General features: G+C 42.7%; 3 protein-coding genes across 4 annotated transcripts; 1 reads left to right on the top strand and 2 right to left on the bottom strand.

The window, feature by feature from the left end:
• Positions 1-2,092: 2,092 nt before the first annotated feature.
• Positions 2,093-3,213, bottom strand: LOC147284704 (tRNA-methyltransferase non-catalytic subunit trm6MTase subunit). Its single transcript, XM_086245217.1, has one exon. The coding sequence runs from the start codon at positions 3,189-3,191 to the stop codon at positions 2,277-2,279; it is 915 nt and encodes a 304-aa protein (XP_086101343.1). The 5' UTR covers positions 3,192-3,213; the 3' UTR covers positions 2,093-2,276.
• An 11,975-nt stretch (positions 3,214-15,188) lies between these two features.
• Positions 15,189-17,250, top strand: LPPEPSILON2 (Phosphatidic acid phosphatase (PAP2) family protein). Of its 2 annotated transcripts, none has more exons than XM_086243631.1 (4): positions 15,189-15,588; positions 15,776-16,001; positions 16,799-16,872; positions 16,965-17,250. In XM_086243631.1, the coding sequence occupies exons 1-4, from the start codon at positions 15,256-15,258 to the stop codon at positions 17,190-17,192; spliced, it is 861 nt and encodes a 286-aa protein (XP_086099757.1). In that variant the 5' UTR covers positions 15,189-15,255; the 3' UTR covers positions 17,193-17,250. The 2 variants fall into 2 exon arrangements, with proteins under 2 accessions (XP_086099757.1, XP_086099758.1); XM_086243632.1 differs by having other exon boundaries at positions 15,189-15,592; positions 15,834-16,001.
• Positions 17,251-17,452: 202 nt separating this feature from the next.
• Positions 17,453-20,375, bottom strand: LOC147284702 (putative pentatricopeptide repeat-containing protein At3g47840). The gene has a single exon (XM_086243630.1). The coding sequence runs from the start codon at positions 20,373-20,375 to the stop codon at positions 18,243-18,245; it is 2,133 nt and encodes a 710-aa protein (XP_086099756.1). The 3' UTR covers positions 17,453-18,242.
• Between the last annotated feature and the right edge of the window lie 1,623 nt (positions 20,376-21,998).

Below are 21,998 nucleotides of genomic sequence, written 5' to 3'. Positions count from 1 at the left end.
TAAACTTTCGTCCATTGATTCGTTGAGAGATCAATTAAATGTCAGTTTGGCTTTTGCTGACCGAGATTACTTGGTGACGTAGCGCCATCTCAGCAAACCTTTCTCGCCAAATGAGCGACACGGTGACACCTGTCCACCTAACCCTTGACACGGGCCCACAAACTCATCATCTCTTTCTCGCTAATCGAACACAAGTGAGGATTTATATTTGAATTTAGGGGAAAACGTGATGTTTTTGGAAGACTAAATGGTCATGAGAGCGTTCGACGAGCAGGAAAGAGGTGATGGGTGTGTGAGCCCGTGTCAGGTGGACATTTGTCGCTCATTTGGCGGGAAATGTATGCTGAGTTGGCACCACATCGCCAATTAATCCCCGTCAGCAAAAGCCAAATTAACATTTAACTGATCTCTTAACAAATCGATGGACGGAAGTTCATTTTTCAATTTAGATAATAAATCGGGTATATATTTAAAATATTTTAAAGTTTATAGATTCCGTTGAAATGACATATATAGTTATGTGTCTAAATTGAAGTTATGACTAAAACTAAACTGTTTGGCATGTCTTCTTTTGGAGAATTGTCAATAGAAGCAAAAGTTGTTATAAGGCATGCATGAGATTAACTACTTCAACCACAAAAATTAAATTGCCACACTCATGGTGGACTTAATCATCACTGCCCCAAGATGGCAAATAAAAAAATTGTACACTAAAACTATTTGTACGTACGTAGGCTGAAAATATTAGAATATTCAACTTAAATTTAATTAGAAATAGGTAAGGAGACTCGTGATATGATATATTACAATACAAGCTTGTGCGTTTCTAATTAATATATTATATATTCTCAACACCCTTTCTTATATGTTGCATGATGATTTAAGTAAAATATATAGATATATAACTTATATTGAGTAACGCGCGCGTGAGTCGGTGTGGATGTTGAACATGACGTGTAAATTATTGACTCTAATATTATGTATAAGTTAGAGTGAAACCACATGATCTCTCTTCCCATAGACAAAATTTCCTATCTTATACAGCTGGACCATTTGTGAGAAATATACTCAATAAATGTGATACATGAATTTTTACTTTTAAAATTATTTACGGTGGAGAAAAAAGGTAGGTGAATAAGAAAGATCACTTCACTAAGAATCAAATCTCTTGGTAGAAAAAGTAAAAGTGACTTTTTCCCTAAAGATTACAGAGGTAGTAGTTAAAGTAAAGTACACTTTGGTTTGGAAAATCATTGTCATATTATATTATGATGATTGGTGCTGTTTATCCACCAGAGAATTGTGTGTTACTTAAGAAGAAGAATATGATCGATTTCCTTGTATGGGACAGTGCTTAAATGGTACCATTGATAAAACTTGGTGTGACTGACTACATTATCAATCATGAATCCTTCCTACTAGAAGCAACTGTGGAACCTTTCTGAAAAGGAGTTTTTCTTCACAAGAATCAAGTTTGTTATTTATTAGTTAAAGGATTGAAAAGCCACTTAGTGGCTATAAAAACAGGATTTCAATTATCATAATATTCTGAATACATGGGTTCAACTTTAACAACCATAATTTTCTGGAGCTTTCATTCTTATTTAACCAGAAGAGCCTATAGACTGTGCATGATCCAAATCAACTAATGAATATTATGATTTTATTCCATAAACACCAATGAAAATAGTTCCATTATTTAACCCAAAGAAAGTCATATATATGGGCTTATTTACACATTTTGTTACACTAGAAGTCTAGAAGTGGCCGGATTAGACTACACTAGACTATTTTAAATTATATAGTAATGAACAAAAGTCCGGATCATGGCATTGCATATTTATTAGAAAATTATTAAACAAAAAGAAAAGCAATAGATTTTTTTCTTTCAAGAAATGCATGTATCAAGCAAAGGTTATAAAGCATATTCACACGCAAACAATGGAACTTGGAATTGAATTCTATTCCTCTACAATTCCACCATTTTGATTATACCAGAAAATACCAAATAATGCATGTATCATATATTCCTTTCCTCACTTATGTATCCCACTTGGTACACGGTTAATAAAGCATAATGTCCAGATTTCCAAACCATTTATCTCATTTCTCAATTTTAATAATAAAACCTGCTCCCGCTCAGAATAAATTCCCTGATCCCTTCCACCGTTGGATTGCTCTCAATCCGACGGCTCACATCAATAAACACACAAAACTAACTAATTACTGTACATCCTATAAACCACATTTGGTTTTTTTTTTTCTTTTTCTAATTATTAGCTCTGGTTTTGAAGAACAACAGCTAGAGACTCCTCTTGACGAAACCTCAACTGCCTCGCAATGAAATCTTCAATAGCGCGCTGAAAATCCTCGTTACTCAACGAGTCCTGAGGCGACAAATTTTCCGGCGAACATTCCTCGCCAGCCGACCTCACGATTTTCCGGAAATTCTCAGTCTCCGATCGCCGTAGCTTCTCCGGTTGCTCCCTCCCGAAATTCTCCGACCTCGTCCTCCGACACACTTTCGGAAGAAATTCCGAGTCCGACTGGTTTGACTCGTCCGAGTCCGCGTCGGTGGTGTCCGTACTGTCAGCTTTAGGAGCGGCAGTGTTGGTCTCAGAGACGATCTGCTTGTCCTGGTAGACAAGCTCCTCTACTGGCTCATCCGACACGGCGTCGTTTTCGGAGTGTGACTTTATTGTACGGTCCTCGCGGCGGATGAACTGGTCGTAGAGTTGAGCTTGGACGTCGTCGTTTTGAGGAGGCATTGCATGGCGGGATTTGGCGAGGAGAGCGAGGACGATGGCGTTGCAGAGGGCGAAGACGAAGAGAGGGCTGGAAACGACGCCGGAGAGGAGGAGGAAGTAGTCGCGGGAAATGTGGAGAAGGAAGGGAAGGCGAGCGAAGGTCCAGGAGAGGAAAAGCAGAGCGGCGCAGAGCTCCGCCAAGCGGAACAGCCTCGCGATGCTTCGGAGGCGGTTGTACCTCCGCATCGCGCTTGCTTTCTCCACCTTCACGTTGTCGAAATCGAACGACTCCATATTCGAATTAAGAGCTAGATTGCTGAATATAGAGACTGTACAGTACGTGAGAGAGAGAGAGAGAGAGGAGTGAAGGAGTTGAGTGAACCGCTTGTCCGGGCCATGCTTTTGCGTTTTATAGACTACAAAAGCAAAACATACACTTTTCATTTAAATTAAATTATTTATATTTTTAATTAGCCAACAGAATAAAGTGTAGAAAGAAAGAAAAACTAGGAGCGAGAATATTTTAATATTTTTTTTATGTTTTTTTGTTGGTTCCAAGGTTGATAGGAGAGGAGGAGTTAGGCGTCATTTTGTGTGAAGTTGTGAGAGGATGACAAGACGGGGCAGTAAGTTTCACGTGAGAGGTGTAGTTGCAAGAAGATTCAGTCAGTCGTCCGCTCCCTCGTGCGTTCTGGCTGTTGCTGTTGCTTGGAACAAATTCCTCATGTGCTGAGTGACTGAGTGACTGAGTGGTGTACCAATTCAACACCCCCTCTAATCCTCTATGCCACTCCACTAGCTTCTTTTTTCTTTTCTTTCTCTCCATGGTCTCTGTTGCTCCAAACATGTTACAACTTCTTCCTCTCTTCTATTTTTCTCACTTAAATCCCATTTGTCTCTTCTTTTTTTTATCCAAAAAAAATCCCATTTTGTTTTATTCTTTTTCCCAATTTTATGTCACAATTTCTATAAGTATATATGTGTTGGGAGCTAGCATTGGCTTGTGGTTAGGTCCTGAGGATTTGTAGAATAATTAACCTCTTTGATTAAGACCAACGCCATTGCATGCTACTCATTTTAGCTTCTTACGTACCCTTTATGTTGTAAATGTGTATTATAAAACATTCAGCATTTGTGTTTTTGGTGAAGAACCATTGCTAATTTGAAGTTTGAACAATAATATATTGAATTGTTATATATGTGTATAGGGGGATGGGGGACAAAACTACTTTAGGAGCACAAAGTAGGGTGCATCTGCATCAGTGAATCATCATGTCCGTACACAGTAGCAGAGCACTCAGCAGTATGCGTGAGTGAGTTAATAACTTAATAATGTTATCACCTGAAACTCAGTGTACGAGAGCTAAGCTAGTAAATAGCCATGGTTTGCGGGTAAGTAACGTAGAAAAATATTGATTTTTCTATTACAGAAAAAGTAGAAAACGATCTGCTGCAGAGTGCGCAGGGGAAGAAGATAGGGTGCCTGACAAACACGCGATCGAATTTACTTCCCAAGAAGACAGCTTCTGAAATTCATAGCCCTATATGTTAATGCCGAATGGGAAGTGTTGAGGGTAGTAAACAAACATTAATATCGAATATCCTAACCCTTATGAAAATGCATTATTGACGACTCAGTACCAGGCTACCAGCTAGTCACTAGTCACAGACTCAGAAGTGGGTATGACCATAAAAAATAGACTGTGGAGTGTGGACTGCTTCTGGTGTACTCCTCCATTTTCAATTGAAATGCATGTTTATTGTAGATTTTAGATTTCTTTTGCGCGCTCTGTATAATAGTGAAATAATATAGAAGCATACATATTTATATATTTATTTGTTTATTTTCATCACGTATTTTAATTACGCGATAAAATAGATAGATATATAAAATATGTGAAAATGTGGAATATATATTATTTCACATTTGAAATATGATAATCTTATATAATGATTTATAAGGAGCTGGTTGAATCTCTTTAATCATGATTAATTCGTTTTAAGTTAAATATTCTAATTTTTTTTATAATATTAGAGCTAGAATCACCCACATATTGAGCCAAATAGTTACACGTGCCCTAGTCACCTATTATGAGTTATTTATTTGTTTGGTCTGTGAGACGGTGTCCCACATCGGCAAAATGATAATTTTACCTTATTTTTTATAAAGAGTCGGGTTGAATGCTCAAATTACACGTCACTTTTATAAAAAGTTTTTTTTTTTGTTTTTGTCAGTGCTAGTTGACTGGGTTCAGTTTTTTGTGGCATTGGATGTGGTCCACGTGGACCCGGGCAGTGAATTAATGGATGATGAAGTTGCTTCCTAGCTAGCTATAGGACTAAATATAGAGGATCTAATAACTTAATAAGGAAGAGGTAGCTAGGTTGTCCGTGAATGAGTCTGCATTATGCGTTCATATGAATTAATGAGGAGTTGAATCTTCGCTTTTTGTACTTGTAGGTTTTTCAGATAGCAAAGAGTTTTGACAGAGACCGAGTCCTCCACCGTCTCTTTCTCCCAAATCCGACACCGTTTCTATCTTTTTGGTAACACGTGCCAGTCTGTCACACCCACATACACGGTTTATGGTAGACCCCCACCCAACTTCGAGCTTCTAGTCTTCCAGCATTCATCTCCACTTTTCACTCTTCTCTTTTTGAGTTTTGACCGTCTTCTCTCTCTTTGTTGAGGCTAGATTTTTATTATTGTTATTATTTTTATTATTGAGGCTAGATTTCTCTTTTTCTCCTTGGGAGGTACAGATTTTGATCAATTATCAATGGAATATATGAGCAGTGAGCTAGTTGAATATCTTTTATATTATCCATAAAGCATTAGGATGGAAATATGGAATCAATAAACAAAACAGATAAAGGGAGCTTTAGTGGTAGAAAATTGCTTCTCCGGAATCTGCATGCTGTCAGTGAAAGTGTTCCATTGTTCTCGCAGTTTGCAACATTAATTATGTTTTTCAAAGTAGAAGCTTTTTGTAGGAACATAATGGGACTTTCTTGCCTGTAAAGACTAGCAGAATATATGTAAAGGCTGTTTCAGATGCAACTTTAACTTTGAGTTTAACTCTTATAATGAATTTTGGTTTGGCTTTAGTGGGTGGGTTATGTGGTCCTAGTAACCTCCACATAAACATGACATATTTTGACCCCCTTTGTTGCTTCCATTTTTTTTATTTAAATAGAAGTAACACTGCAACAATAAAAGAAAAAGAATCTCAAAATTCTAGATATCAATTGATGCGATATTGTTTTATTTATTCATAGTTGGTTCTATTTTTAATTCTATTAAATACCAACATCTATTTTATCAGCTACATTGGTTGAATTTTAAAATTCAAAAAAGTTTTGATTCTTTGAATATGATTTTTTTTTTCTAGGATTCATTTTTACTCACCATGGTGAGCATTACTATCATGGTGGAAAAAGTGACACATGTCACTTGACTACCTTTTTGAAACATGTATCATCTATCCACCATAGTGGTAATGCTCACCACCACCTTTTTGTGGTAACAACAAATAGACTCTTCTTTCTATTTGATTTCTTCTTTGTTCTTCCATTGCATATGTTCGTATGACTAATCATCTCGGCATAACGACAAGTGACAGAAGGCTTAACATCATGTCGTTTGGGCCTAGACCCAAAGACTAAGCCCCCGCTAGGCTCCGGCCTCCTAGGCCTTAACCTTCTAGGCTCCGGCCCCATAGGCTCCGGCCTCCTAAGCTCCGGCCCCATAGGCTCCGGCCCCATAGGCTCCGGCCTCCTAAGCTCCAGCCTCCTAAGCCCCGACCCGTGTCAACTCACTCGGATCCTCGAGACCGGTGACACGTGGCGCTCCTACAGTGCAAGTCATCACAAGGGACACGTGTCATCACCGGATTGGTTGACACTCTTCCAAAGGTACTATAAAAGAGGTACCTTCTTGTCACAAAAGGACAACTGAAATCATTATTATACTATTCACTCACTCTGCTCTCAGATCTCTCTGAACACTGACTTGAGCGTCGGAGGAGCTTTGGCCGGCACCACACCGGTGCCCTTCCCGCTCACTTTTGTGTACTTGCGCAGGGTGCTTTGGATATCATTCTCTCTAATTCCTCACCAGTCGGACCCAGCTACCCGTTCCTGCCCCACTTCGACGTGTCATCCGCTCAGTGGTGGGTCAACGGGCCTACGTGGTTCGACTCGACGTTGACTGCTCTACCATTTTTGGGCATCAACAGTTTGGCGCCGTCTGTGGGAAAGTTACAACTTTTCCCCATTGAATTCTCTACCCTCAGTTGAGGTGCAAAAGGCTTCCGAGCTTCCTAGTTTCCGAGCTTCCGAGCTTCCGAGCTTCCTAGCTTCCGAGCTTCCGAGTTTCTTAGCTTCCAAGCTTCCAAGCTTCCTAGCTTCCAACCTTCCAACCCCTGCAATGTCTGAAGGAGGTCCTATCCTCGAACAAGTCGACAACACCCCGCTGGTTGACAAGCGGGGCAAGAAGACTGCCGAATCTGATCAGGAGGAGTACATCCAGCGATTGGAGGCTCAGCTCCGACGAACCCAGGAACAGCTCGACCTCCAAAAAGGTGCAACACAGCTGTATGAGCGACTCCTCCGCGACAGGGAAGAACATACCACTCCCCGGAGTGGTGAGAGGAGGAACCCCCATGACAGGGACGAACACACCACTCTCCGGAGTGGTGAGAGGAGGGATCCCCTCCGAAGGGACCAAAATGTTCCGCGCCAATTGGATGTAGGGCAAGGTAGCCATCCGCCCCCAGGTTTCCAAAAGAGACTTGTCCACCCGGTCAACCGGGCTCGATCTGGCGAGCATCCTACCCGCTCTGAAGAGCTCCACATTTATCAGGACTGTCGTCATCTGCTCGACGACAACCGCTCTCGGCGAGAAGAGCAGCGGACGAACCGGGACGAATCCCACCCGCGTCCCCAAGACTTGGGGGAAGAGCAGGCTCCTCGTTCCAAGCAACGACGGGGAGAAGAGCAGATTTTCTCGGCTGGGCGCCGCGCAGAAGATGACACTTTCACAAGTGAACAAGTCGCTGACTCCGGTAACAGCGGTTCTCTTCCACCAGACCAGCTCCAGCAACTTCTCATGGACATCAGTGAGCGCCTGAAAAGAGTGGAGGAAGGAAGTCGGGGTGGGCACCCATCTTTAGAAACAAGGGAGCTGCCTGGACCTTTCACAGCTCGCATCCTATCCACTCCTCCGGTTGGCGACGTCCGACCTCCCAAAATCACTCCATACACAGGGAAGGAAGACCCATATGACCACCTCATGAGTTTCAGATCCGCTCTGGAATCTAAAGGTGCTGATGACATTACGAAGTGTCGAATCTTCCCTTCCACCCTCTCTGGCAGTGCAAGGGACTGGTTCTACCAACTTCCTCCGGGCTCGGTTGATTGCTTCAACGAGCTCCGAGAGCTCTTCCTAGGCCAGTATATCATCCAGACCGATAGAATCTACACCACGGATGACCTGACTCGAGTCCGACAGGGCAGCAGGGAATCCCTCCGGGAATACATCACTCGATTTCAGCTAGAACGATCTCGGTGTCGCGATTGTGATGAGAAGGTAGCCTTCGCTGCTTTCAAAGGTGGTCTCCTAGAGGGGGACTTCCTGTTTGAAATCAACCGCCGCAATCCGCACACCTACAAGGAACTCATGCACGAGGCCATTGCCTATGCCACGGCTGAATTCAAAACATATGGGAAGAAGCCGCCTACCATGGATCGCCCAAGTACCGACCAGGCCATCATAGTGCCACCCCAGCCCAAGCCCTACTCGAGTAACCAGCATGGGGGGTCCGGGAAAAAGTTCAATAAGTTCACCAAGAAACAATTTGGTGATGGTAGAAGTGGAGGACAACGAAGGGAGGAAACCTATCAGACATCCTATGCCTCCAGGTTCAAAGTCTATACAATTCTCACTGTTACTTATACAGAGTTGTATCCCCAGATCAAGGACATACTTCCTAAGCTCCCACCCCGCCCACCACAAACACGATACCGGGCTAACAAGAATTTCTTTTGCCTTTACCATGACGACCATGGCCATGACACCGAGGCATGCATAGCTTTTAAGGAGGCAATAGAAACTTTGGTACAGGAAGGAAAGTTGGATGGTTTTATAGACAAGGAGGCCACCGAGAAGGCCAAGACCGACGGACAACGCCGGGGGCGGGTCAATACCATCTGTGGGGGCCCGACCCTCGCTGGCAACTCCAACAGAGCTAGGAAGGAATACGCCCGAAGTGCTCAACCATGCTCCGGCGTTATGGCTGTAGACTTCCACCGTAGCAAAAAGACTCCTAAGCTCGGGTGGTCGCCCATTTCCTTTGCTGAGGAAGAGGAACGTGATTTGATCTTCCCACACGATGACCCCTTGGTCATCGAAGCCACTATAGCTAATTTTGATGTGGCTCGGATCCTTATCGAGTGTGGTAGCTCCGTCAACATCCTCTTCGCCCCAGCCTTCACCGCTCTTGGAATCGACCAGGAGAGGCTTGACCGGTCGGTCGCTCCTTTACTCAGCTTTTCGGGCGACATGGTCACCCCTCTTGGTGGTATCTACCTTCCCCTCACCCTCGGGAGATATCCTTCGTCCTCTACCACAACTACTCAGTTTTTGGTGGTCGACTGCCCCACAGCTTACAATGTCATCCTGGGACGACCGGCCCTTAACCAATTAAGGGTTATGATCTCCACTCACTTACTTTTGATCAAGTTCCCGACCCCATGTGGAACAGGGGTAGTCAAAGGCAATCAAGTGTCAGCCAGGTCCTGCTATATAACTTCAGTCAAGAAGAAGAAAGAGGTCAAGCCCTCTATGGCTGTTTGTGTCTCCAACACCTGCCCTACCCCAGACGCCCTACAAAACCATTGAGGTCGTCCGTCCAGGCACATACAGGCTCCGCGCCACAACCGGCAAGGAACTCGGCCACCCTTGGCGCGCCGAGCACCTCCGCTACTTTTACAAGTAGACACATGTTGTACCCCCCGGGGACTTTTTTCAATTTCATCTATGTTATCGCTTTCATAAATGAGAGTCCTACCACGGACAGATTTTTCTTCATTTTTATTCAAAGTGTTAATTGGCTGTATGGACCCCCGGGCCATCAGACATCTGACCCTACCCATATCCGCCCCATGCATTCAAGGGAAGCCAAGTACCATGCATTCAGGGCGCGGCTATGGCAAATGCATTCAAGGGAAACTAAGTACCATGCATTCACGGAAGTCCTACCACGGACACCTTTTTCTTCATTTTTATTCAAAGTCTTAATTGGCTGTATGGACCCCCGGGCCATCAGACATCCGACCCTGCCCATATCCGCCCATGCATTCAAGGGAAGCTAAGTACCATGCATTCAGGGCGCGGCTATGGCACATGCATTCAAGGGAACTTAAGTACCATGCATTCAAGGGAAAATCAATCTCATGCATTCAAGGGAAACTAAGTACCATGCATTCAGAGAAAAATCAATATCATGCATTCAAGGGAAACTAAGTACCATGCATTCGAGAAAATCCCACAATACCATGTATTAAAGGGAAGGGCATCCTACCCCATAAACGGGTTGGACACCCTCCAAACCATCCAAATATCATAAAGTACAAAGGGAATAATCGAAAGAGTTTGTAATTTGGCACGGGCTACATCCGACCCGACCATATAATTCAAACAAAAATAGGGCGATGGTCCGCCCACCCCTGCCCCCGGGCCTTGTTTGCTTCAAGCATTTATTTGGGATCCTCTCCCATGTCATGCTCCCCACCTGTGGATGCTCCATCCTCGGGCTCTTCCCCCTGGGCACCTCCCTCTGGAACGTTGGTATGTCCATCATTACTGCCAGCCCCTAACAGACCACCTGCTTGGCTTGGCTCAGCTCCTCCTCGCACTGCTCCAACTCTTGCCTAGCCTGGTCTGCCTCCCTCCTGGCCTGCAGTAGCTCGGCCTGCAATGCATTGCTTAGGCTTCCTGCCCCGGCTCGAGCCCAGGCTTCCGCCCTGCTCACCACCCAGGCTTCCGCGCCGCACACCCACTCAGGCTTCCTCGCCGCGCACCCACCCAGGTTTCCGCGCCCCTGACGCCAGCTCTCTCCGAGCTTCCGCCCAGTGCACCACCAGCCCCGGCCCGAGCCCAGGCTTCCGCCCCGCACACCTGCCCGTAAAAAAAAAAAACAACAAAAATCAAGATGGGAAGTACTCGGAATACCATGACAACACCATGGACATATCAAGGTCGCTACTGGTTTCCCACCCCTCATATGTGCTCTTCCACCCCCAAATTTACAACATTCACCCTATCACTTTTCACATGCTCAGCCACCAACCATTTATCAAAGCCAATCTTCAAAAAATCAATTCAAGGGGAAGAGCCATGACAACCCATGCCTTACCAGTCTTCCGCGGCTTCAACAGCTCGGACGGGTTCCGACCCACTAATCTTGTTTCCTACGTACCTGGCAAAAATCACAACAATACCCAATAAATTACAAAGTCCAAAGTGTAGGCGTGTGGCCTACCCAGTGCTCGGCAAGGTTCATACCCACCTGCCCCTCCACCTGCCTCTACTCACATTATCCACAAATTCACAAACAGACTTCCAAGGTCCGCCTCAGGCTGGACAACCACAGTTGCTCACATTTCTCAATTTTCCAAGGAAAACAATTTTCACAACACAGAGCTTGACAGGATTCCAAACATTTTTTACCTTTAGTGCTTCGAACAGCTCAAAACCGAGCTGTGGTTTTTGCGCTGCTACTGAGCAGCCCCCCCTGCGCCGCTACTGAGCAGCCACACCCGAGCCGAGCTGAGCAGTCCACGCAACCCTTCTGCCCGAGCAGACCTGCACACCAGCTCTGCACACATCACAGCTCCGTGCAGCACCACCCCGATCCGAGCCCCCTCACAGCCTTGGCCCGAGCTGAGCAGCAACACACCCCCCCAGCAGCGCGACTTCCGAGCTCGGCAGGTCCGGCCCGAGCCCACACCACCCCCCCCCCGAGCCGCGCACCCTCTCAGCTCCTCCGCCCGAGCCCCGAGTCCGGCCCGCGCCCCTTTTCTTCCAAGTCGGTCCTCTTCTGACCCACGCGCAGCACGACCCGTCGCTCTTCCGACCCGCGCGCTTCCTCTCCGACCCGAGCTCGGCAGATCCGGCCACACACCCTCCCGACCCGCCGACCCGAGCAGCGCTCCAGCCCACCCGAGCCGAGCCCAGCACTCACCCGAGCAGAGCCTCTGACCCGCGCGCTCCCTCCCTCCGCCCCGAGCACAGATCTGGCCCGGCCTCTTCCTTCCGACCCGGCCTCTTCCCTCCGACCCGAGTTGCTCTTCCCCCGACCCGAGCCCCCTTTGGCTTCCCTGTTTTTCTTTTTCAAACACAGCCAAGCAAATACATACTCTCTCCAAGACAGCCAAAAAAAAAAAAAAAAAAAAAAAAAAAAGGGAGAGTTGTAGTTGTGGGTGTGCAATCTTTATATTTGGGCTCTACCGTTTCATGCTAGATTCTCATTTACAAAGGGCGACATCCCACCATTAAAATCGGATGAGATTCACTGGGATTACACGAAGCGTCTACTGCTCGGAGTACAGGGTGATCAGACACCAAAAAAAAAAAAAAAAAAAAAAAAAAAAAAAAAAAAAGGATCTTTCATATGTAACCCCCCAAGCTTTCCTACAGTACAGCTTTTCTTGCTCAGGAACTTGGGGGACTTCTGGACAGTATCTTAAGCAGGAACAAGTATGTGGACACTTGTCGTTCTGCTCGGACTTCTTTGTGTGCAAAGTTCCCAACCAAGAAGTATCTTTTGCTCGGAAACTTGGGGGACTTCTGTTCGTATGACTAATCATCTCGGCATAACGACAAGTGACAGAAGGCTTGACATCATGTCGTTTGGGCCTAGACCCAAAGACTAAGCCCCCGCTAGGCTCCGGCCTCCTAGGCCTTAACCTTCTAGGCTCCGGCCCCATAGGCTCCGGCCTCCTAAGCTCCGGCCCCATAGGCTCCGGCCCCATAGGCTCCGGCCTCCTAAGCTCCAGCCTCCTAAGCCCCGACCCGTGTCAACTCACTCGGATCCTCGAGACCGGTGACACGTGGCGCTCCTACAGTGCAAGTCATCACAAGGGACACGTGTCATCACCGGATTGGTTGACACTCTTCCAAAGGTACTATAAAAGAGGTACCTTCTTGTCACAAAAGGACAACTGAAATCATTATTATACTATTCACTCACTCTGCTCTCAGATCTCTCTGAACACTGACTTGAGCGTCGGAGGAGCTTTGGCCGGCACCACACCGGTGCCCTTCCCGCTCACTTTTGTGTACTTGCGCAGGGTGCTTTGGATATCATTCTCTCTAATTCCTCACCAGTCGGACCCAGCTACCCGTTCCTGCCCCACTTCGACGTGTCATCCGCTCAGTGGTGGGTCAACGGGCCTACGTGGTTCGACTCGACGTTGACTGCTCTACCATTTTTGGGCATCAACAGCATATTTGTTTGATTTCAAGCATGCAACATAAATTTTTTTCTTTTGGTTTTACAAAAACATTTTTGAATTGTGAAATGGTTGTGCACTCATAATCATGATCTTTTAAAATCAGATGGGCCGCCATCTAAAAGGAGATATTACATCGGCTCTTGTTCCTTTTCTTCTTTTCGGCCCACTAGATTTAAAATTTAGAACTTTTTTTCGGGCCTAACGGACCAAAATCATAAGGTATGAAGGTATCAGCGATCTCAGAGTTTGATGGGCTCGCATTGCTATTCAGTGAGATAAAACTCTGAAATTTAAAGGTTTGGTATCTAGAAAAGGGGTATTCTAAGGACACCTACAAATTTCATAGGCTCATATTGTGAAGGAGTATGTTGTCATTGAAAAAATGTTAAAGCTTATCTAAGGTATTTGAGTTCTCCTCGAATTATGCTGGAGTGACCCTCGAGCACGACTCTATTTAAGCACTATTCAAAAAGGATCTGAACACTTTTCAATGAGAGTCCGAGAGCTATTCTAAAGGGTTCTAAACACTTTTTAATTAGAGTTTGAGCACTACTTAAGAGTTAGATTTCTACAACACTAAAAAAAAAAAACAAAATCTTTAATGGAACAAAAAAAGGGGCTATTTTTTTAAATTTCCCCATCATTACTCTTCTATTCATGGGAAATGAAGAGTGCTGTAGGGTTGTTGATCTACCAAATTAAGACTATTCTTAGATGTTGTCATCATCATTTTTCCTTTGTTTAATAACTAAAAAAATAAATTCCAAAACTAAAAATAAATAAGCCAACCATGGTTGGAGATCCATGTTAGTGAGAAAACCATGGACTGACAAAGAACCACTTAAAAGAATATTATAAAATTTAGAAAACCCCAACAATTGTCTCTTCCACTTTTCTTAAACTCAACACGAAGAATCTCCCTTAAATTGACTCCAACTCAGTGTTGTCGCTTCAACAAAGACTTAAGTGATAACAAAACCTGAAGACTCTCGATGTTTCTCTTATACTACATATATATACGTATTGAAAATTATATTACAAATTAATATATTGAAAATAATGTTTATATTGACTGGTCATAGAATTGATAGATATGATCTATAAATAAATTTTATCTGTATGGAGGATATGTGATTCATAATTGTAATATGAATAATTTTATCGATGATATATTAAATTGTTGTGCAACTGCATGCATTATAATATGCAAATAGATATGCATATAGGGCTTCTTGTATGTGGGATACAAGTACATAAACATTGTGGGATGTGAGTGAGTACACACTTATTGCATTAGTGAAAATTTGCCATCCAAAACATTAAAAGTGGGTGGTTCTTCTAAAGATTATTGTTGCTATCCTTTTATTACTTGCATGGAACGAAGATTATCAATAAATTAGGAGACTTAGGAGGCTGTGCCAAAACTGGAATCTTTTGGGGCCAATCGGCCATGGTACGTTTCATTAGTGTTGAAGTTGGGAGTTTTCTTGTTTATTGTTAATTGTGCGCGTTGCCAGTGCTGCTTTGTTTGACCGTGCGTTTTGTTGTGGTTGGTTTTTGGCGTGGACCTTGTGCCCTCGTGGTGTATGATGATGTGCATATGTTTTTTTTTTTTTGTCTAAAGTGTATGAAAATGGAGACTCCAAATACCTTATTTTAAGCTTATATTAAAAACGTATACACTTTAGACTAAAAAAAAAAAACGTATACACATTTTAAATGTAGTTCTTGCAATGTGATTCGCTCTCAGCCTCTCACAAAAGTGATGTGGACAAACTAACATGAGTAAGTTACTAAGTTTTACTTTACTTATGTGAGAGGGTGACTCATATTATATGAGTCAACAGTCAACTCTATTTCGTCCACGCAAAATAGTGCTTCAGATAGAACAAAAAATAAAAAATGGTCCTTCACTCCTTCATAAAAACTTTCTCCAATGGCCGTTGGTTTTAGTCCATGTACTCTAAAGTCTAACCCAGTTGGATAAAACATGTCATCAACAACCGCCAATTTTCACCATCCCAACCTCGAACTATTTCCCCGCCGTTCGTGTAGCCTCAAATCCGTGAAACCCATATCTCCTCCAAGATTTCCCACCTCAAAATTGTTCTTTTCCGGTGGATTATCCCCCAAGAAAGCTGGTTTAGGGAGGAGCAGAGTCATGGGTCCCAACTCCATGGTTGAGCTGATCAAAATGGTCCCTAGGAACGTTAATGGTGATGAAGGCGTTGGAGTGCTTCAACAAGAAGATTACATTGATGGGTCTTCAGAGTTGAGTCCTTTGATTGTGGATAATACGGTCGAATCCACTCTAAATCGACTGGTTGGTAATATCTACTTTTCCTCTCAGTCATGGTTTTTGCTTTCATGAGAGTTCTGGGTTTTGCATTCATTTTGTTTGTTTGATGAACCATGAGAGTTCTATTAGAATTTTGTAGCATTTGGATTAACATTTTATAAACATGTTTTCTGAGCCTTCTGTAAATTGTTGTGTCTTGGTTTGGACACAGAGCAAGTGGGTTGTGTCCCTTCTTTTTGTTGTTGTGATTCTATGGAGGCATGATGCAGAAGCCATGTGGGCTGTCATGGGGTCTGTTGTAAATACTTTGCTCTCTGTTACACTCAAACGGATACTAAACCAAGAGCGACCTGCTCACTCGTTGAGATCTGAGCCTGGAATGCCTTCTTCACATGCCCAATCCATCTTCTACATTTCTGTGTTCATTATTGTTTCAGGTAAGAGATACTTTTATTCTTCTTGTGTTTAGGAGCACTTACGAATGAAAATGGTTTGGAGTTCATAAATTTCTCTAATGACTGAATGCTTTAGGTTGGGATTTAAGTCTGTAAGATATAAGATGCTGATTGGTGTAGTGCGTTGACTTTGGATCATATTGCAAGGTCTTGTAGAAGAAACTACCATGAGCATGTTGCTGTAGAAATAGTTTGCAGTATAACTATTATGAATTGTCATACTTTATACTGTAGTCAGTGAAATATTGGGGAAAAAAATATTATTGCTCAGAGGTTTAATGAATCATTTTTCGTGGGATATTGAATTCATCTATAATGTTTCATTGTGGAAGATGACATTATTAGGAATTCCCACAACGACTTTGTCAGGCAAGAGACTCATTCCAGAAGACAGTGAGCTATAGCCACATAGGATTGTAATCACATCTGCAACCAGTGTGTAATCATTTTTCATGGGATATCAAATTAATTTATCATGTAGCATGAGGAAGGGTACATCTTTAGGATTTTGTCGTACGACTTTGTCTCAGTTTCAGGCCATGACTCCATCTTCATCACTCCTTTTCACAAACTTGTGCCACCAAATAATTTGTAATTCTGTCTGGAATTCCTGTGGAACACTTAAATACACCCTGAAAGTTCTTATTAAGCAAGAGAGTGGAGTTTTCTTGTTGGTCGTAATGAGAATCTGCATGTAGTTTTCTTGTTCTTGTTAGTCAAATATCAATTTGCTAGCTTTATTTAGGCATCTAATGCTGTTGCTCTGTGTGCTGTTGCAGTTGTGGAATGGCTAGGGATAAATGAGATTACCCTGATCATTGGTGGGCTTGCCTTAGCATTTGGTTCATATCTTGTAAGATTCCATCTCGATCTGCTTTCAGTTAAATGCACCATAGAATCTATGCTTTGGCGCTTACTTATATCTTTTATTATTTGTGTTTGCAGTCATGGTTGCGAGTCTCACAACGACTCCATACACTTAGTCAAGTGGTTGTTGGTGCTACATTGGGATTCCTTTTCTCCATTTTTTGGTACTGGTTATGGAATGCTGGTGTGCATAAAGCATTTATTTCTACTTTATGGGTTCGAATAGTTGTTCTTTTGGGTGCTGCTGTATTTTGCCTAGGATTTCTTTTGTACGTAATTTGTTATTGGATTTGGGATGAACCATGAAGCATGTAAATTGATAAACAATAATATTAAGATGCAAATCTTCTTCAGTTCCACCACATATGGATCTCATGTAATGCTTCTCTATATGGTAAACTGGTAGTGGATTCAATATGCATGGGATTGAGCGCCTTCCAATTATCCAGTTACAAGGTATAAATTATCAAAATAAAAAAATAAAAAAAATAAAAAAGCATACAAATGAGTGAAAACTGCCGAAACTTTCCTGAAAGACTCGGCCGATAATCTTGTTTTGCTTCAAGGTCATTATCAGAAGTCCAGAACTGTCAACTGGAGAGCATCTACTCAAAAGCTCGGAACTGAATTGTGATAACAGCAGAGCTAAGATAGGGAGAACTCCTTAAGAAGCCTTTTCCATCAGGTGCTACATCCTTCCAAGTTCCAACTCCTATCTTGGACCACTTCCAACTAATATGGCAAGGATACTTAAGATAAAAAAATTCCAACAATTTCAAAATACTTAATCAAGGTAAGTATATTAACTATCAAAGCAACCAAAGAGAGATTAGCCTTTGGACCCAACATGCTTTGCATTGGAATGATGCAGCACAGGTATCTGGAAAACCTGCTTGAGCCGATATCAAATCTAATGCAAACAAATAATTCACGAATATAGCTACCAGTTAGTCATCTGAATTAGAAGATGTTATTATAAGTTAGTCCTCTAGTGTTAAAAGTCCAAAACTCCGCAAAAGCGTGCAATTTCTTTGAAGAGACCAGTTCATAACTAAGTTTCCATGGCTTCAGCAATGCTTAACCTTCAATCCCACCCTTGGTCCAGTTTTGCATATGCTTTTCCTATCCTTGCGCTGCAGCCAAAGATGCAATTTCATTTGGTTCCATAAAACACAACTATGCCTTGAGAGGATCTCCAAATTACTAGATGCATCTCGAAAAAATCCTGATTCACATCCTTGGTCCAATATAAACTTCATGCAATTGAAACATCTCCTCAGTATTTTTGATATGCAACTCTCAGATAGTAACTTCATCAAATTGGAGAGGTAACCTCAAATTGCAATGGATTAAATACTAATCTTCAACATCAGTTGATGAAGAGCCCATTTCCTGAATGGCAATTTCTGCCTTTGAAGCTAGTAATTCCAACACACTGTATATATCATCACCTTGTGGATGAGACCTATCCCCTGCAACAAATACAGAAACCTGATCCTTGACCTTTATCCAAGACCATCCCGGCTCCTTAATTATCCTCTTTGATCTCATCATTTTCCTTACATCTGCTGCTTCCCTCCACTTTCCTTTGGCAGCATATATATTAGCCAGGGTTATGTGAGTCCCTGCACAATTTGGATCTAACTTAAGAATCTCCTCTGCAGCGCGTATTGCACAGTCAACATCACCGTGGAGTCTACATGCACTAAGCAGAGTAGACCAAACAACATCATCCTGTTGAAATGGCATACTTCTGATCATGTGCTCTGCCTCACTTAACCGTCCAGCTCGACAGAGGAGATCAATCATGCAGCCATAGTGTTCTTTTGAAGGATTAATCCCAAAGTCATTTCTCATTGAATTGAAGTAGTGGAAACCAAGATCAACCAATCCACAATGGCAGCAAGCAGCAAGAACACCGATGAAGGTCACTGAGTCTGGTTTCAGACCAACCCTAGGAATCTTCTCAAACATATCAATGGCTTCTTGGTAGTACCCATGTTCAGCATATCCATTAATCATGGCCGTCCATGAAATTATATCATTATGTTCTGTCACATCAAATATTTTTTCCGCTTCTTTTATACTTCCACATTTTGAATACATATTGACTAGAGCACTTTGTACCATAGATGTACACTCTAAACCAACAGACAGGACATGAGCGTGCAGTTGCTTCCCTTGCTCAAGCATTGCCATGCTTCCACAAACACTCAATACACTAGCAAGAGCAAACTCATTTGGTTTTGGTCCTTCCCTTCTCATCCACGAAAAATACTGAAAAGCTTCTTCCCCATAACCTCCTTGAGAATACCCTGCAATTACAGTGCTCCATGAAACAATATCTTTTGTGCCCATCTCATGAAACACGATTGAAGCTGAAGCCAAACGCCCACATTTGAAATACATGGTTACAATGGAATTTCCCACCGACAAATAACTTACTAGACCCATGCGTAAAATGTGGGCATGTAATTGTTCACCCAATTCAACTCTAGCAAGGTTGGCACATCCAGAGATAACAGCTGCAAAAGTGTATTCATTAGGACTCACACCACACTCCTGCATTCTTTTAAATGCTTTGATTGCACGGTCCTCTTGACCTATCCAAACATACGTTGTAATGATTGATGTCCATGAAACAACATCCTGTGTCCTCATCTTTGCAAACAACTGCAACCCATAATCTAATTTGCCACATTTGTTGTACATAGTAGAAAGAGAGTTAGCTACAAATGAGTTCTCATCAAACCCTGTCTTCAATGTTTGTGTGTGAAACGCTCTCCCATAATTCAAAGCACCCAAATCAGCGCACGCCTTCAATGAGATGGCAAATGCATATGCGTCATACTGGACCTTTGACTTCCACATTTCAGAAGAATATATCAAACCCTCCACATTGTAACCGGCACGAACAAGCCCTGTTATAATGGTGGTCCAAGATACCACATTTCTTATCGGCATTTGATCAAAGACTCTACAGCCTTGCTCAATCTTACCAATCTTCATATACATGTCAAGAAGAGCACTACCCACAAAGACTGAATTCACGAAACCCGATTTTATCGAGTACCCATGTACTAGTTCCCCATAAGACAAGTTCATACTAAGTCCACAAGCCTTGAGTACAACACTAAGAACAAAGGGATCCATGCAGAGTCCAGGCTGAACCCACATGTTCGGGAACAAAGCCAATGCTTCAGAGGCATCGGAAACACTTACATAGCCCGAAATCATATTGGTCCATGAAATCTCATCTCTGTGAGGCATTTTATCGAACATTTTCCGAGCCTCTCCAACATTACCGATTTTAACTAGCTGCTTCAACTGAGCGTTGAGTTCAAGCATATCTACATAACTACCCAAATGGGTTTTCTGCTCTAGCTGGTCTGGTTTCGTTTCCCAAAGCAGAAGGTTCCTACATTCTGTATGAGCAATGGTTGAACATGTAAATATTCTTCGAATATGAGGTCTAATTGATAAAACCATGTCTGTTAATTGAGTGACCATGCGAAGCATTTGGCGCCTAAGTTTTAGAAGTGAGAAATGTCTTCTTTTTTTCCCGGTTATTTCGTCTAATGGGCCTCCCTAGGCCCATGGTTGTCCAAGGATATGGGTCATGGGTTGGATTTGACTGGCCTCACCACATGTGGACTTAAAAATGGTAAGCACTATCTACGAAAAGTTTTTATTTTTAAATTAATTTTTTTATTTGGGTGGGAGATTCGAAATTGGACTGACATTGCTGATATAAATAGAGGGCTGCTATTTCCACACATTTTTTTTCTTTTTGCACACATCTCCTAAAAAAAAAAAAACAAACTCAATGGAAAAGACCTTATACCCTCATCCCTTTTTCTTTTCGCACACCCTTCCTAAACAGAAAAAAAAAAAACACATACAAGCACACACCCACCCCCGACCACCTCTCCTCTCTTCGGCACACACCTCATCCCCGACCATGCCGAGCAGCCCAGCCCACCACCTTCGGCGACCACCCCACCCATCCCTGCCCTTCGCTCCTCTCTCCCTTTCTCTCCTCCCTCCTCTCCTCTCTCTTTTTCTCTGTCTGTTTGTCCAACTCTCCCTGCAATTTTTTTTTTTTAAGTTGTGGTTGTCTGCAAGGCAAGAGGAGAGAGGGAAGGAGAGAGAGAGAGAGAGAGAGAGAGAGAGAGAGAGAGAGAGAGAGAGAGAGGAAAGGTTGGGTTAGCTTTCGGGGAGAGAGAAAAAGGAGAAAGAGAAAGAAGAGAGAGAGAATAAGGAGAGGGAGGAGGGGTTGGGAGGCGATGGGGAGAGAGGAGCCGGAGAGAAGGGGAAGTGGTTGGGATGGGGGGAAGAAGAAGAAGAGAAAGGGGTAGGGGTGGGCTTCGACGGTGAAGAATAAAAAAAAAAGAGAAAGAGATAAGGATGAGAATCAGGTGTGTACGAGGGGAGATGAAGATGAGGTGTGTGGGTGAGGGAATGAGAAAAAGAGGCAAAGAAGGGAGAGCCAAGGTGGTCTTTTCACTTGGATTTTTGTTTTTTTCAAAAAGGGTATGCAAATAGCAGCCTTCTATAAATATCACTAAACTAATAATTAGTTAATTATTTTTAAATTAAATTTTATTCTTTAAGCTAAAGAAAAATTTAATTGGTAATAGTGTGTTAATTGAATATTGATAAGGTGGAGGCTTGTAAGTGTAGACATTGTGTAGTGGTTAAAGTATTTATCCATACATTTGAGATCCCGAATCTAAACTCCTACTTCCCTAATAATGCTCTAAAACTAACTGGTTAGTAAATTAATATAAAGCTAACCACTTTGTTGGGCCCACTGCACAATGTAATCTTAAAATCTGAACTATCCATTTTTTAGACCCTACTTCAAAGATCATCTCCATAAAAAATCTCCAAAATCAAAAGTCATTTAGCCATTTAATTATGATAACAATTATGTATATGCTTTTATCGAAAACAGTGACCGTCTATTTATTTGATCACAATTAGATGATCAAATGATTTCTAATGTAGTTAATTTTTTACAATGATGATCTTTGAAGTATGACCTAAAAAATGGATGGTTCGGATTATGAGATTAATTATGTGGTGGGCCCAAAAGCATGGTTAGTTTCG

The sequence above is a fragment of the Dryas octopetala genome, chromosome 5, assembly GCF_963921425.1.
Source record: "Dryas octopetala chromosome 5, drDryOcto1.1, whole genome shotgun sequence".
In the NCBI taxonomy this organism is placed as follows: domain Eukaryota; kingdom Viridiplantae; phylum Streptophyta; class Magnoliopsida; order Rosales; family Rosaceae; genus Dryas; species Dryas octopetala.
This window is presented reverse-complemented; position numbering and strand designations above follow the sequence as displayed.